Raw genomic sequence first — 17,081 nt, 5'->3', positions numbered from 1 at the left:
GGTAACCCTTGGACTATAATGAACTATTGCATCTTGCTTGAAATTTTGCTGACCTCTGTTATTTTTGAAATTGTACTTCGTTTATGCGTTATTGCCGATTGCCATAGCAACTTCACTCAATAATTGCTGCCTGTATATATGATCGAGGAAAGCGCGCCATCATAACTTATGAACCCCTTGCGCACCAGCTCTCCGCAATGATCCAGCGCTATTTCTTAACGTGTGCATCGGTAAAACGTGTTCCAAATATGTGAAATAAGATGACACTGTTCTTGAAGTGGTAGCCCCAAATATCACATCTTTTTTGCTACTGATTTTAGCTGACGAGCCTAAAGTAGAGGCAGGAATGTGAGCAAAGAAATGGGGCAGGGGATATAGTTGAAGATGACTCGGCCACGTGGCGGAAACCCACCCATGGTGTCCCTTTCTTAACCAAAGGCATCCATCCGCATGCAGCACAGGTGAACTTACACAGACAGCGAATAATAATGTAGTTCGATGAAGTTTATCACTGCCGAGCTTCGGTTTAGAAAAACAATTTCTCCAGTGGCTGTTCAATCAGAGCGTGGTCTGTATGCAATGGCCGAACCGGATGCGGAAGTGGCGGTGGTAGGATAGCTAGCGGGGGTGCTGTTTTTATGCTGGCCATGCTTACAATAAGTCGTTTTTACCCCAACTGTTGTCACGTTCAACGTCGTCCTAGGGTCCCAAATGAAGGGAAAACAAAACACAACATTAGTAATTACGTCGCTTGATTTCATCAGAAATGCACTACTATTATTATGCCCTACTGAAAAACCAAAAGTTCTGCGGGGCAATAACTTCACGCAATGTCATCAACTCTCGTAGACTCTCATACGGTACACATCATTATCATAAAATATCTCCCATAATTTATGATAATGTCCAAGAAACAATAAGATCTTATGCGATTATATGCGACTTGTATGTGATCTCTTATGTGAATTGGTTGAGATTATGTGAGAAAATGTGAGGTTATTGCCTCGTACAATTTTTTCAGCAGGGTGGCCGTACGAAGGCATGTAATTCACCTCGGTGCAGAATACTCTATGCAATGTTTAACGCACCAGGTCCCCTGCCGTCGTAGTTCATGTCCATGAAGACGACGGTGTTGTCGTTCGCAGCATACACGGTTCCGCTGAAGCCGTGCTCGAAAGTCGTGACGTTCCCGATGAGCTTTCCTAAGTACGCGCCTGCGATGCCTGGGAAGAGAAATCAGTTGGCACTGCATGACAACCGGTCGAATGATCACAACTGCGGCACCCGGATCGGATGCGAAAACGTTCATGGGATAAGAGTACAGCAGCTGTTAACGGCATCAGTAGGCAGAAATGAATACGGAGTCCCTCGCAAATGCGTGCATCACACCCTGCGAACTTTCTGCAGTGGGTTAGAATACAATATTACGCGAAACGCACTGCTCGCAGTTTGCCGAAAAGCACTTTAGTTTTAGAGGGAGCCATGAAGGAGCTTTCAAGCACGTGTCAGATCCTGCCGGGGAAAGCATTTGGGCGGAGCCCACTCCTTTATATGATACGTCTTTTACAATATAGATGGCGCTAGTGAAAACTGCGCGGCTAGAGTCGAAAAACATGCTGAAAAGTGATGCACGCCCGTGTATATTGTATGTAGTGTTGGTTCATTGATTGGGCGGTGATTAATATTGTGGTTGGTTGACTGATTAGTGAGTAGTGACTGGTGATTAGTGAATACAGCCAGCGGAGAGTAGACGAGTAATATCGTGCATGGGACGCTGAGTTTGAATACGTGTAAAGTAACCTGCGGCCGGTACTAGTGCCATACCACTGTCTCGCTTTATACCAGATGTGTGCAATAGCGTAGGGGCTTCGTTTGACGGTGTGGCCGCTCGTGATGGTGGTGTCCGACGACCATTGAAGCTTCGTTAAGAATGATGAAACTTCTGGCTGAGAAGAACGCTCTGTATTGTGTAGCTGGACGGCTGGAGCGAAGGGGGGATGCCGAGCTGCGAGCCTTAGAAGTGGGCAAATCAATGCTCATGATTTCACGTCATAAAATAATGAGCGTCTTCCTAAATTTTTTTATTCATATCTAGGTCGACAGTTTCTATAGGAAGAGGACAATTCGACTTAGAACCTAAGATTTCGTCGTCGTGTCATAAAAAAAAAAAAACGGGATATCGTACGACTCTCGACTTAACTCCTACAGGCCGCATGAAGTGTGCGTTGCTGTGGGCTGTAGCTATAGCTGGATCGCTGCAGCCCCGGAACACGTCAAAGAAGCCCAACTGTTTGCGCCTTCTTTGCGACAGTGTGTTATATCCAATGCACGTGATGGCTTAGACAATTGTGTACTGTACGAGATGGACAGTGACAAAAAGCCAACTCAATGTGGTTAAGAGATAGAGTTTATAACCTCCTTAGGTAAGGTTCGTGCAAATAATTGTTTTCTTTCGTTTTTCGTACAGTAGCTGCTGCCATTCTCGATTCATTTTCCGACCGGCCTACACTCGAGCAAAGTAATTTTTTGAGGGGAAGAGGCGTCGTGCGTCGCCTTACAATCGTGGTTGGCTTAGATCCCAGTAAATAGGGTAAATGATTAAGTTGATCTGTACTGTCATATTACAGCCTTGTAATATAAATGTCGCTGTCAGTGAAACCTGGATTTTATGATCTAAAAATGCATGAAATGAAATGTAACAATATGTTTTATATTTAACAGTTGCAATATACATAATGACACCTCCGTCAAGGCATGGGGCTTGAAATCACTGAGGCTAGGATACACGCTCATTCACGTATAAACGGTGATCACGAAGCTGTTACGGCCTAGAAGTCGCAATCTGAGTTCGCTGGGAGAAAGTGTTAAATTTTTTTTAAAACACCTATGCATAAAGAAATGCTCTTTGGCTGCCGAACGAACACTTAATTTGATTGGGAACCTAAACGCGGCCTTCAATGATATTATGCGACAGTGCCGATGCCTCGCGTCTATAGCTCGCCTTACGAGATCCTCTTTGAAGTTCATGCATTTTGGTACGAGCTTAAACTGAAGCCAATTAATTTTTGCCTCTTATAATCCACACATAACCATTCGCACACAGCACCTATAGTCACCACGTCACGTGGAAGACAATCGAAGTATATACCAAGCCCCGCATTATTCATGACCTATCGTCATACCAGCTAAGTCTGAAAGTACGATGGTTGGAAGGCTGGAGAAAGTTGGCTGGAAGTGCCAACTCGACCATGCCAAGTGGTCTCGTGACGTCAACCAACCTGCCGACCAGTAATGACCCGGGAACGTCACGTGCCAGAAGAATGCTTGTGATTTTTAAAGCGAAACCTTTTTAGGGAAATGAGCGTGCGTCCGTCTGCAGAAAGAGTCACACTCAACCTGTCAATCAAATGAAGGCGATTCTGTCTATAACGAAAAAATTGGCCGTGGCTTAGCCCAGCGAGGCCAGAATATACGTAGTGAAAGCATGTGTGCCTGGCGCTGGGCTGCCTACTCCTCGCCTCCAATCTAATCCCATACAATCCAGTGTAATCTAATCTAGTCTAATCCAATCCAATCCAATCCAATCCAGTCTAAGCAAATCCTGAGCAAACAATCACAGTTCATTCCAGTCAAATACAATCCAATCAATCCTGTTCAATTCATTCCAAACATGTCCAATACAATCTAGTCCAAGCTAACCTAGTCCAGTTCAATCCTGTCCAATGCTGAGTAGTAAGTACGCGCCCACCAGAAATGCGTCGCTGACTAGCCTACCATAATAACTACTGTCATCCTCACACTAGAGTAGAATTAAGATGCGCTACTCACGATCCCGGGCGTTAGCCTGGTTGTCTGGCTATGTTGTTGCATTAAAGACGAGACTTCTTCTGGTAACTTTTTAATTGCCAGATGGTGCTACGAGCACGCGGCTTCCGCCAGCTGCGGCAGTTGCTAGGCAACGGCTCTGTGCCTCCGGCCACGCGAAACTCCTAGTTCGTAGCCAATGTAGTTTTCGCTACAAAACAACAGGAATCGAACAGGGGAAAGGAGACGTCCGTGAGCTGTGCGATGTGAGTACGCATTAAAGATCAACAGGTCTTCGAACTTACTCCGGAACCCTCTACTACGGCGCTCCTTTCTCTTTCCGCGTTCACTCCCACCTTCCTCACTTCCTTTACGGCGTGGTTCAGGTGTCCACAGAAACAAGTGTGGCAGATACTGTGCCTTTCCTTTCCTTGAACGATTGTTATTAATGCGACTTAACGGCTCATATTCTTGACCACGATTCTCTCACACACTTCCGTCACACTACAGCTAATGTGACGTCGCATCCGGTTAGGTGCATGTTTCGAAAATTCAGCCAGCAGTAGTCTGGGCAATCAAACTGATGACTTCATTAACGTAACTCAGTAATTTAGTAGTGATTTAATAATAGTTGTAGTGATTTAGCCCAGCTTTCCGTTACGGAGGCGACACTCGACCATAAATTTGCTTACAAGTTGTCCTGGCATTTGACTCGGAAGTTACACCTTCTGCCGGATACAAGAGTATGGACACATGAGCCCTGCCGCCGAGAGTTGTTGGCATTTATAGGTGCCACAGGCCTGCATCAATATATTTAGGCCCCTTATGCCAAAGGGTATACTTGCGCAATAAATAATATCCAAACAAGGCTTGGCCATTGATTAGTATTTAATCACTAATATATTAATTGATCAATGATTGGTGATTAAAAATCTTATCTGCACCGGCATTGGAACCTCCATCCTTTCTGATGCCCAGTCGAGCGTTTTAATCAAATGCGCCACTCCCGGGATCGTGACACGCATATCAGAATTCTTGTCATCCGTGAAGATGATAGTAGCGATGACAAAGATTCTGCAATTAGTGATAAAGAAGGTGCATTTAGTTGACAATGATAATTCGGAACCCGAGGCTCAAAGGGAGAACCAAGATGAACATGTACCACTTTTGCAGGCTCTCAGGTTGTTCGAAATTGTGGTTTGGCCCACCAGGGGGGCGCAGCGGGGTCTGCGCAGCTTTTACCGAGCGCACACCCCTAGAAAAGCCGAGCGCCAGGCCGGGGAATACTTGCACCCATTTTATGCGAAGCATATTGCTAGAGGTAAACCACAGCCCTTCGTGACGGTTACACGCCGTGCAAAGAATGTGGAATGCTACGTCACACCACGTGATACGCTGACGTCACGACAGAGGAGAGACGAGGGACCGGCTCGCGTCGTCGGCTGCGGTTGCACGCCGTGCGGACCACGTGGTATGGTGACGTCACACCATGTGATACGCTGACGGTTGTATCTGGTGTATATATCGCGCCTCAGACGAGCAATGAAGACGCAATCAACATCTTGGCAGACGGATTGCCACAGCGCGTACATATTCGCGTAGTGGCAATCGAGTATCGTTGGCCTGGGGGACGACATGTTCGTGTGCGTGTCGGTAACACAGTTAGATTAGAGATGAACGAGTCATGCTATTACGTCGTTTTATGCGATGGGAAAACATTGTGCATTGCAAGTTTAAACCGTGTAAAAGCAAGTGTAACCAAGGAAAGAAAAGTTTAGCAAAGTGTAACCATGGAAAGCCGAGTTTAGCAATCAATATGCTTCGCATCTGACCAGGCTTAACCAAGCTAAGCCTCAGCCATTTTTTACCCCGGTGGGTGTCCGGCGGTGGGCTTCGAACTAACCACCTCCCGCCGCCGAGACGGGCGCTCTAACCACTAGGCTACGGCAATCACCAGCCGAGCGCGTTAACCGGCTAAACTACGCCGGTCACATGCTAAACATATCTAAGTTCTCTGTCTGGTGTACCTGCGATCTCCACGGCAAGATGCCATGACAAAAGGGGTGCGCTCATATTGATGTCATGTCAACGTGATCGCCATCGAGACCACACGTGCTGGCGTCATGGCGCATCCTAGCAACAGCGTGGCTTCATGAGAGAGGGCGGCGGCGCGATGACTGTCATGGGGAGAGAGTGGTGGCGCGATGAAAGATGACTGCAGTCACCACAGATAGGCATTGAAATACAAACGCGTAAGCTGTTCAGTGGTTAAGACTCGGCTGCTGAACTGAAGAACCCGAGTTCGAGCCCGACCGCTGTGGCTGCGTTTCGATGGAGGCTGACAGCTGTGTGGCAATTTGTATATTTTACGCTTGTTTACTTTTCTTCTTTTCTTCTCTGACTTGTGCACTTCTTGCCATCGACTTGCATGTATATACCTGTATAATATTGTTCATATTAATTTAGTACATACAATTTGTTCTTAATTTGCTTGCATTGTTAACATGTCATGACACTATGTAATATTTTCATGATGTTTTGATGACGTCTCCCCCCTTCTATGTAATGCCCATTTGGGCCTTCGGGTAATGATTTGAAATGAAACGCAAAGATCTTTGTGCGCTATGAGATGTCAGTGCACTTTAAAGATATCCAGGTGGTCAAACTCCCTTCACTATGACATCATTTTCTCACTGTTTTTGACTCCAACCTTTCTCTCATCTCCTACAGTGCAGGTCATGTGTCCACCGAGAGGTGTGGCATATGCATTCGTTTTACGTTCCTCTAAATCAATTTAACAATTTATCGCCACGGCCCCCCGAAGGTATACCACAGTTAAGGTTTCAACGGCCAGAAGTCGTCAGTGCGACTCCCTCACATATCTTAGAGGTCAACTCGAATAGCTGTTTTGTCTGCATGAACCCAACGAACCATTTAACACCGATTTGAAACTAGGGTGACCAACGAGTAAACAATTTTGAACATAGAGGTCCCCCAACGCCAAGATCTACTTACAGTCACGAATAAAATGGGCAGAAATCGCCAAATGTGAGAAGTGCTTCCCCGCCGGGGTGGTGCAGTGGTAAGACGCCCGACTACTGTGCCGGAGTTCCCGGGTTTGAATCCGACCACGGCGGCTGCGTTTCGATGGAGGCGAAACGAAGTGGCGTCCGCATGATGTGCGATGTCAGCGCACGTTAAAGATCCCCAGGTGGTCGAAATTACTCCGTAGCCCTCCACTATGGCTCCCCTTTCTCTCTTTCCACTTTCGCTCCCACCTTCATCCCTTCCATTACTGTGCGGTTTAACGTGCGCTGACATCGCACAGCACACGGACGAAACGAAGAGGCGTCCGTGTGCTGTGCGATGTCAGCGCACGTTAAAGATCCCCAGGTGGTCGAAATTACTCCGTAGCCCTCCACTACGGCTACTCTTTCTCTCTTTCCACTTTCGCTGCCACCTTCATCCCTTCCATTACTGTGCGGTTTAACGTGCGCTGACATCGCACAGCACACGGACGAAACGAAGAGGCGTCCGTGTGCTGTGCGATGTCAGCGCACGTTAAAGATCCCCAGGTGGTCGAAATTACTCCGTAGCCCTCCACTACGGCTACTCTTTCTCTCTTTCCACTTTCACTCCCACCTTCCCCCTTCCCTTACGGCGCGGTTGAGGTGTCCACAGACAACAAGTGAGACAGTTACCGTGCCTTTCCCTTCATATAAATAAATCAATCAGCGCAGGTGTCGCAAGACCAAGTGTGACAGATACTGCGCCTTTCCATTCCTGTGAACCAATTATTATTATTATTATTATTATTATTATTATTATTATTATTATTATTATTATTATTATTATTATTATTATTAATATTATTAATATTATTATTATTGCGCTCTTGAAAAATGCCTGAGGCTTAGCTTGGTTAAGCCTGGTCAGATGCGAAGCATATTGATTGCTAAACTCTGCTTTCCATGGTTACACTTGGCTAAACTTTTCTTTCCTTGGTTACACGTGCTTTTACACGGTTTAAACTTGGAATGCACAATGTTTTCTCATTGCATAAAGCTAGGTAATAGCATGAGCGCAATCGTCTCCCCTTTATATATAAACCTGCGTTATACCACGTGGTCCGCACAGCGTGCAACCGCAGCCGACGGCGCGAGCCGGTCCCCGTCTCTCCTCTCTCGTGACGTAAGCGTATCACGTGGTGTGACGTCACCATACCACGTGATCCGCACGGCGTGCAACCGCAGCCGACGGCGCGAGCCGGTCCCCCGTTACCCCCGTCTCTCCTCTGTCGTGACGTCAGCGTATCACGTGGTGTGACGTCACCATACCACCTGGTCCGCACGGCGTGCAACCGCAGCCGACGGCGCGAGCTGGACCCCCGTTATAGTGTTCTAGAATTGAGAAGTGTGCCGTCTGCCGTCGGCGAGCTGGTCGTTTCAGCGATGACAGGAGAGAGGGCGCTGTGTGCAGGAGGAGCGCAGTGAGCGCGGAGCTGACAGCCGGGTGAACCGCCTTCGTCACCGCTAGTTCAATCGGACTCCGAAGGCGCGTAGCAATAAATTGTGTCGCTTTAGCTCCCACACGCTTGTCTAAATGTATTAAAACGGTTATGTTCATGAACAAAACAACTAGTTCCCTATGAAATAAGCGGCCGTCGTCAGGGAACGGCAATACAAATACAGGCAATGTAAGATACAGATTGCCGACGAACTGACAAGCAACGGCAAGATATATTTCCTGAACGTATTGGGTGCTTTATTTCTCGAACACTAGCGGGATGTTCAATGATGAATGTCTAACGTATTTCTATGATCATGTAAATTTTTAATATTGGATGCACCGGTTTATGCGGGCTAGAGTGAAGTCTTCCATCGACGCTCGCACGTACTGAAAATGCAGTGAATGGTGTTTCAGGCTAGGCTAGCGTACTTTTTGCGCCACATGTAAATAGAGGTATGCGAAGATTGCTTGAAGACAGAAATTATGCCAGCGCTTACTGATGACTTTATTTAAATGTGGGCGAATACATATGAACTGGCAGTCCTACTCAAAACGAAATAAATGAATGAGAGCACATAGCAATGAACGAAACCACATAATGGACGACGTGAAAAAAAAAAATCGCGACTTAGTGCTAGAATATGGTACAAACATATAAAACTGTACAGAACTATATGAGAATATTAATGAACTGTACTAGGCCGTGAATAAATTAGGCTGCTAAATTTGAAAACACACAAGAGAAAGGCAGAATGATTAAAATCCTCAAACACGATTACTTGCACCTCCTCAGCTTTAGGTGCTTTACCTGCTCTGCTTTAGAGGTCTGCTCTTGGTTTAGCGACTTGGCATAAAAACGCTATCGCATGAGGACGTAGAACTTCACTATGTTAAGTGTCATTTCTTTGTCATGAGTAGGGCAACCAAGCTTGGAAACCTCTGCGCTTTGCAAAAACAAAGCAAATTCACGCATGCTATTTGCGTTAATCTTTCTTGAACTAAAAAAAAACAACCGTGAAAGACTCTTCCATCGTGTGCACGAGCTTTGCAAGCTCCGAGGACAGATAAAGAAGACATCCGTGGTCGAAGTTTGAGATAAATTGATTTTCTTCTTTTTGTGCCGCGCACGGTCTACTTGAAATAAGATAAGCGGAGCAAGTACTGCATTTTGACTTCTTCATGAACTTTCTAGCGACAGATCCTGCAATATAAGCTATGCGACGGCTAGAACTGTGCCTATATGTGACGTATCTGTGGTCATCTGAAGGAAGGGAATTCAAAGTAGCTTCGACGTCCTCGAGCCTTCTCTCGTCAACCAAACGGTCAAGCTCATCAATAGGATTTGAAAGAAGCTGAGTAGGTGTCTCGCTTGTACGGCTAATTTCAAGTAAGGCATTTACAATTTCAGCATTACAATTTCCTGTCTTTGGGGGCTTCGCTAAGTTGTAAAATCATTAACTGTCACCATTGAGCCGGCGTACGGGATGATCGTTGCAGCCATTAAATTTCCTCACGATGCTGAAGAGGTTTTCTTGTTTGTCTTGGCTTAGTCTCGATGTGATAATGTATGTAAAACAGCATTTTGCAGATAAGTAGTCAACGAGGTCGACTGTGGACTGCAAAGTTACCTGAAGGCCTTCCGCGGTGGTGTTGCTTAGGAAACCATGCTTTGAGTCAACCATGCTTTGAGTGTATTTCGAGAAGGGAAGGGTTCGAATAGGGAAGGCAGCAGAAAGAGCGCGCAATGAGCAAGAAGAAAGACCGAAAGGAAGGAAAAGAGCATTCAGTAAAAAAAAAAAAAGGGGGGGGGCGAAAGTCATACGAGAGGGACGGAACTGTTACTGTGCTCTCTGCAAATGTGTTTTACTGCTTGACCAATCATCGCTCTTCGCTCAACAACGCGCCATAGTACAACAGCCAGAGAAGCAACGCGATGCAACAAAATTCTCGCAGGAAACCAGCCGCAGAAGCAGACGCCCCAAGCGTTTCCTCTGCGGCGCGCGCGCTTGTGATGCGCTCCTACGGCTGACAGCGCCACCTACGCTTTTCATCGCTCCGGCGACCACGTCGCTCCCATTGCCGCGCGCCGAAGACGGCACACTTCCCAATTCTAGAACACTATACCCCCGTCTCTCCTCTGTCGTGACGTCAGCGTATCACGTGGTGTGACGTAGCATTCCACATTCTTTGTACGGCGTGTAACCGTCACGAAGGGCTGTGGTTGACCTCTAGCAATATGCTTCGCATAAAACGTGGAGTTCGTATGCGTCGCCTCCGCTTCAGGCGCTTCAGGCTTGTGTCAGAATATCACGTGGCTATGAAAACGCCGTATGATAGGAGCGACACCGTACGGAGGGACGTCACGCGACAAGAGCGACGATGTGCGGTCCAATCACACTTGCAGCAGAAAGTGTGCCAGATATTGTGCCTTTCCGTTGCTATAAACCAATTATATTTACATCTAGCCTTGCAACAAACGCGCGCTCCGAAGACAATTTCCACTGTGCGGCACGAGCCATGGCCTTGCTATGAGCTCTGCAAGTGGCGCGCGGTATGCCATGTGCAGCACAAAAGTTCAGGCTTTCACATTTCTCTAGTGCAGACTGCAGTTCATTAAGAATTTTTCAGTTAAAACACCGACAACACCGATACCGAATTTTCTGCAGAACGGGACCATAAAGGCTATCGCGTTCAAAGATTCCGCAAACGGATAACTGCAAATCTTTAAGTCCCGCTACAATGGCGCAGTGGTTAAGATGTTCGACAGCTGTGCCGGAGTACCTGGCTTCGAACCCGACAGCTAGCGGCTGCGTTTCAATGGAGATGAAACGGAGAGGCGTCCGTGTGCGGTGCGATGTCAGCGCCTGTTAAATATTCCAATCTGGTCGAAATTACTCCGCAGCCCTCCGCCTAGACTCCTTGTCCTTTTCCACTTTCTCTCACACATTCCTCCCTACTCTTATGGCGCGGGTCGGGTATTCACAGAAAACAGTGCGACCAATACACCTTTCATTTCCTGTGAACCAATTCATTTTACAATCTTTACATAGGAGAAACCTCTGGACGAGTTTAAGTGTCTCTTTAAAATATGTTAAAGCCATCGACCACAGTTAAGGAACAAAGGGCCGTGAAATTGTCAGCATTTATACAAACCTCTCAAAGAATTTGTTACTTGAAACAAAGCTAATTTGAGAGATACTGTGTGCTGCATTCTTGAACGAATGAATACGTTCCCAACAATGAGATCATTTTGCTTGTGGAAGGCGCTCGCTACAAAGGAGTTGGATTTTAAATATCAAATTATAATTCGCCAGTGCACAAACATAAAGCCATGCGGTGTTTTTCTATTTTCTATTTCTATTGAAGACGCGTCAGGCAGCGACTGTGATACTCGGAGTAGATGCGCGATGGACTATTACATGAATGAGGATATGGAGGGTAAATGGACTCACCGCGGGGGACAACGAAGATTAGGAGCACCACGCTGATCATCAGGGCAGCCGTATTCTATCGTACTCTCGACAAGGACCACCGAACGCTCCGAGAGCAACACAACTGCAACTATTGATGCTGCTCAGCTGAGCTGAAATGGTACGTGTCCAAAAAGAATTCAGGATGCTTCTTCACTTATTGCTCTCATAATAATGGCGCTCACCCACGATTTGGATTGGATTGGATTGGTACTGCGGCTTCCATTTTTTACCAGCTGGACCAAAAAGATCCAAGCCAAGTCAATTCAGTCTGTCTGTCCCGCCGGGGCGCAACGCCTTAAACATCATTTATCTAGTCAGCCTTATCCAGTTCTCAAGGCATCGTATGATCGTCTCCACAGCCAACGCCTTTTCATCCCGCTGTGTCGCTCATTGGAGGGTCAAATTCTAAAGTTAAAGCTCAGCTACTTTGGTGATCTGATGAGAAGAGAGGAGTCGCTGGAGAAAGATTTGATGTTGGGAAAGGTTGAGGGTCGCCGGAGAAGGGGTAGGCAGCGAACGCGATGGTTAGATGGCATCCTCGAGGCACTGCAGATGAAGTTATGTGATGTTAGAAAGATAGTTAGAGACCGGAAAGCGTGGCGTGACATGGTCCGTAGGGTCACGAAGAGTCGGACACGACTGAACGACTGAACTGAATTGTGTCGCATCACTGTCCACCGCAGCGTTTCCTTGCGGCTGTCCAGACGCGAACCCCAGCACCTGCAGCAAAGTCGACCCACTAGACTGACGTGGCAAGAACACTTGGTAAGTCATCACTTTAGTCAGGATTGGATTTGATTGGATTGGATTGGTTCTGAGGCTTTCCTTTTTTACCAGGTGGACCAGACAGGTCCTAGCCAAGTCAATGCCCTACTGTGACGTAGTCTGTCACAGTAGGGCGGAAAATTTGATGACGATGATGATGACCTCAGTTAAAATGGTAAATACCCATGGCGGGGGATTGGCCAGGGTACATTGCAGATTCTAAATGTATATGGCCAAAGACTAGTGTATTCGGATAAATAAGAGTGTTCAACTAGAATTTGGAAAAAAAATAAAAAGGAAAAAAAGCAATAAAGTAACCCCTAGCATAGGAATCTGCCCGATGAAATTATGTAATCATGAATAGAATCGCACAGTGGCTTTAAGGCATATCCCGCGACACTTGTCCAGGAGGAGATGAGAACAGGATTGTTTAGAGGAAGGTCTAATCTCGAAAGGGGAGTCGCTAAGTAAATTTTACGGAGAGATGCGAACCATCGGCAAAAAAGGAAAAAATGATGTATGGAATCAATTTCTTTGCAAGACTCAGAGAGGTTAGTAACGAATAGCCCCGAACGACATAAATACAGATCTAGTTTCGGTAATATGCAGCGCAAGAGAGTCATAGACACTTCACATTGCCTTGAACTACAGATGCGTCCACGCCAAGGCCATTTAAGGTGCTGGTAATCCGGTGCAGAAAGGAGAGGCTCGTGACTGCCCTTTTATTAGATGTAATGCCACAGTGACCAGGGACCCAGTGAAAGCGCACTTTTGCAATGTGGAGAGGAATAAAAAAAATAAAGTGAACGGCAAAGCAGTGTTCCTCAAATTTTTTAGCGATGCCAACACGGATAGGCTGTCAGAAAAAAAAAAAATAGCCTTTGAAATATTACTAGTGATAATTGTAAAGAATAACTCAATGGCCAGAAACAGAACCCCAGGTGGTCGAATTTTCCGGAGTCCCCCACTACGGCGTCTCTCATAGCCTGAGTCGCTTTGGGACGTTAAACCCCACAAACCAACCAACCATCATCATAAAAAATAGGCGTATAGTTAGGGATCTAAAATGAATATCTCCAGTCAAGAGCGTGAGAGTATATGCTAATAGCGTTTTTTTTTTTTTTTTTCATTCTGCTGGGAGGCATCTGTAAAGAAGGCAATATGGCTCGGAAAAGTTTCTAGATGCTCCTCTATAAGCCCTTTTAATACATGGCAGACAACTTGGCATTCCCTGAGAGAGGGTCAGCAAATGAGATTATAATATCAGGTCACCAGTGGTTAACTTGTACTGAAGAGTTTATTGATATGGAAAGTTACGACAGCAGGGAATTAGTAAACACAACCTGAGGGAGCTTATACCTAGGCCAAATATTATTAAAGAAGTATGATAGGATCGAAGAAAATGTGGGGTTAGCCAATCCAGGGACATGCTCCAAAGACCTTAAACATGTTCGCACAGTGAGAAGCAGAAACCGCGAATTTAGATTAGGTATCAGAGCTTCCAACTACAGCACAGCATTGACCACTGATTTGGGCAGACTTATGCAAAGGCGCAGAGCTCGTCGTTCTAAAATGAACAGAGGTTCAAGCTTGTACCTTGAGCACTCAGAAAAGAGAATGGAGCCGAATTCAAGTATTGGTCGTACGTAGGTCTTATAAAGCAAGGTCCGAGTGTCTCGACGCATACCATACTTTTTGTTGCTGATTCTCATCAACTGACCAAAGCCACGTTCACCTTTAAGCACAAGACTTCAGGACTTCTAATTTGGGGCGTCAAGTCTAACTGTGGGTTGTATAATATACCCAAATATTTAATAGAATCAACCTGCGGGATTAGGACAGAATGATAAGACAAGGAAATGTTAACAGGGGTTGTCTGTGGGAACACGAGGACGGCACATTGTTGACATTTAAAGTTAACGTTAGGATGTCCAGCCAGACTTCCTGGGCATTTAGATAATCTTGCAACAAACGATATAGGTTATGAATATTTGTGGGAGAAGCAAAAAAAAGCAATATCGTCTACATACACATAAACTTGGACGGCCGGGTGAATAGGAATTTCACACATTAGCATACGAGTATTAAACAATAACGGCGAGATGACTGAGCCTTGTGGTACACCTCTTGACTGGAGGTAACTGTTGGAATTTAACGTACCCTTTGTGTAAAAGAATGATCTGTCCTTTAAAAATTCTCCTATCCACGCAAAGATGTATAACGGAGGATGTAGACCAGCTAGTTTATGAACCAAAATACTGTATCCTACGCTGTCATACGCCTTGGAAATATCCAAAGTAACTAGAGCTGAAACCTCTCTTTGCCTCATGGCAACCATATTACGGCTCGTCAAGACTACATGTGCGCTCCAAATCGAGCATCCCCGTCGGAATCCAGTCTGAGCCTCACTAAATCCATGAAGCGATAGAACATGATCCGTGAGACGAGAGTAGATTAACCGTTCTATAAGCTTAACTAAATTTGAAGTGATAGCAATCGGCCGATTATTATCGAGATCGAAACCTTTCCCCTGATCTTTCTGTAGTAAAATTATTTTCGCTGTTTTCCAAGCTTGTGGAATTCAGGCTTTGTCTGACAGACCAATTCACAATCTGTAATAGGTGCGAGGCAAATTCTTTCAGTAGTATTTTCAGCATGAAAACTGATACTGTGTCAACACCAGGGGCAGCCGACAGCAGGAAATAAGGAAATGAGAGAGATGAAGCATAATAGACCACGAGCTCCGCGTGGTCCGTCATAAAGAAGACGTTAGCTCAACGGCAGCCATGTCGGAGAAGGCCTCCCGCCAGAATCCCAGCAAAACCTCGAAGCAAGACTTCGAGCCTGCGTTCTCATCAGCGGCAGAAGCGACAGTCGACGGGAACACGTCGCTCCAAAGGAGCTCAGCCGCTTTGAATGATACCCCAGTCGACCTAGAGAGAACAGCGAGTCGTTCGAACAGTCATGTCGACCGCAGAAAAAGAGTACGCGGTATCTCAGGCCAGAGAGGCGACTCACCGGCAAAATCAAGTGAGGCATTCGAACAAGCCGCGGCTGCAGCGGCTGCACAGGGCGTCGCATCCGCGAGAACCTCCAGACTTTCAAGCCCCACCAGAATCGCCCCATGGGTTCTTACTGGCGTCCTTTCGCATTTTGTTCATGACCTTCTCCACCATCAGCGACCCATTGTAACCACTGACGCTGCGGCCTCGACGAGCGATGCACGCCATCCGGCCGCAACCAGTCTGACCACGAGTGGCATCAGTGAGGCAAAAGGTACACTATTATATGTGTTTATTTGTCAGACAATCACCTCTTTATCGCGTCATACGTATAAAGGCTGAACTCAATGGCTCCCTAAAACGTATTGTTTTTCTTAGTGCGGTCTTAACGTCAATCGCCATGAAAACAAAATGAGGTAGACCAAAAATATAATCTAAATTTCTTCAGAGGAGTAAAATGGAGCTCTGTCTGTCACCCTTATCGGTGATTGATTGATTGATTGATTGATTGATTGATTGAAAACTTTATTGAGTGCATGAGAATTTTCGGAGTTGTGGGTGGTCCGCCTATTCCGGCAGTCCAGTGGCCTGTGCCGCAGCGTGGGCCCTGCGAACCAGTCCTTGTTGGTCGGGGTCCTCGCTGTGCAGAATGGCCTCCCGCTGCTCTAAATTGGGATTAGATACCTGTACCACGCCATACGAAAAAAGGGGGTGCCTTTGCTAGGCGTCCTGCTGCCGCATCGCATGTATGTACGCAGTACATCCTGCGAAGCTACTGTGCAGGGCCAGTTAATCGTATAGCCCCATCGCGGCTGTTCTTCTGGGACGAACGGTGCTCTCAAAAAGCTCGAAGTGCGTTCGAAACCCGTCGTCGTGCTCATTTATTGATCGCTATCAGCCGCGGCCATCTATTGTTTTATGGTCGCAAGTGCCTTCACGGTCGCGTATCTTTCAATAACGTCAATTATTCCCCACGGCTGACATTAGCAGAAACAGTAACCGGCACTTGAGCGATGCCGGCGATTATAAAATAAAGTTACCAGTGCGACTCTCAAATGAGATTCAATGTAAACGTTGGAGTAGTTGAAAAACCTGTTTTGATACTGTTGCTCGTTCAGGTGAGTGAAGGTCAAACCGGGAGGCAGGCTCATGCTTGAATGGGTCTTGTTCATTTCCTCACCCTCTCTCTGACATGGTGCACAAATATAAGTCCTCAGCAGTGACCAGCTAAACTATCACTCTCCTGGGAAATATTTCTTGCGTTCCTGTCACATTATAAGCATTAGTCATGGACCTTGCTTGTAAGTTAGAAAACGTTTGTTTCGTCATATGTATCTATCCTCACAGAAGTACTTCCTGGAAGTCGAGACCCTCGGTTACCCGAACCAAGCCTCGGCGAAAATTTCCAGCCGACTCGGACCGAACCCTTTGTTGCACCAGAAGCGCCACCTATTGTGAGCGCTCCAGAGTGGCAGTCTTCGCTATCGACAGCGAAGGCGACGACGTTCCGTACGAGAAGAAAGGGCCG

At 46.4% G+C, this 17,081-nt stretch overlaps 1 protein-coding gene across 1 annotated transcript in view; it reads right to left on the bottom strand.

Moving 5' to 3' along the window:
• LOC146176076 (protein Skeletor, isoforms B/C-like) overlaps positions 1–15,781 on the bottom strand; it is a 30,768-nt gene extending 14,987 nt beyond the window's left edge. The window contains exons 1-2 of the mRNA XM_084581252.1: positions 15,688–15,781; positions 1,089–1,223 (exon numbers count right to left, since the gene is read on the bottom strand). Of these exons, the coding sequence (XP_084437378.1) occupies positions 1,089–1,223; positions 15,688–15,781 (229 nt within the window). The remainder of the gene's footprint in view (positions 1–1,088; positions 1,224–15,687) is intronic.
• Between the last annotated feature and the right edge of the window lie 1,300 nt (positions 15,782–17,081).

Source organism: Amblyomma maculatum, chromosome 10 (genome assembly GCF_055883805.1).
Source record: "Amblyomma maculatum isolate TAMU_Amacu chromosome 10, ASM5588380v1, whole genome shotgun sequence".
Taxonomy (NCBI): Eukaryota; Metazoa; Arthropoda; class Arachnida; order Ixodida; family Ixodidae; genus Amblyomma; species Amblyomma maculatum.
This window is presented reverse-complemented; position numbering and strand designations above follow the sequence as displayed.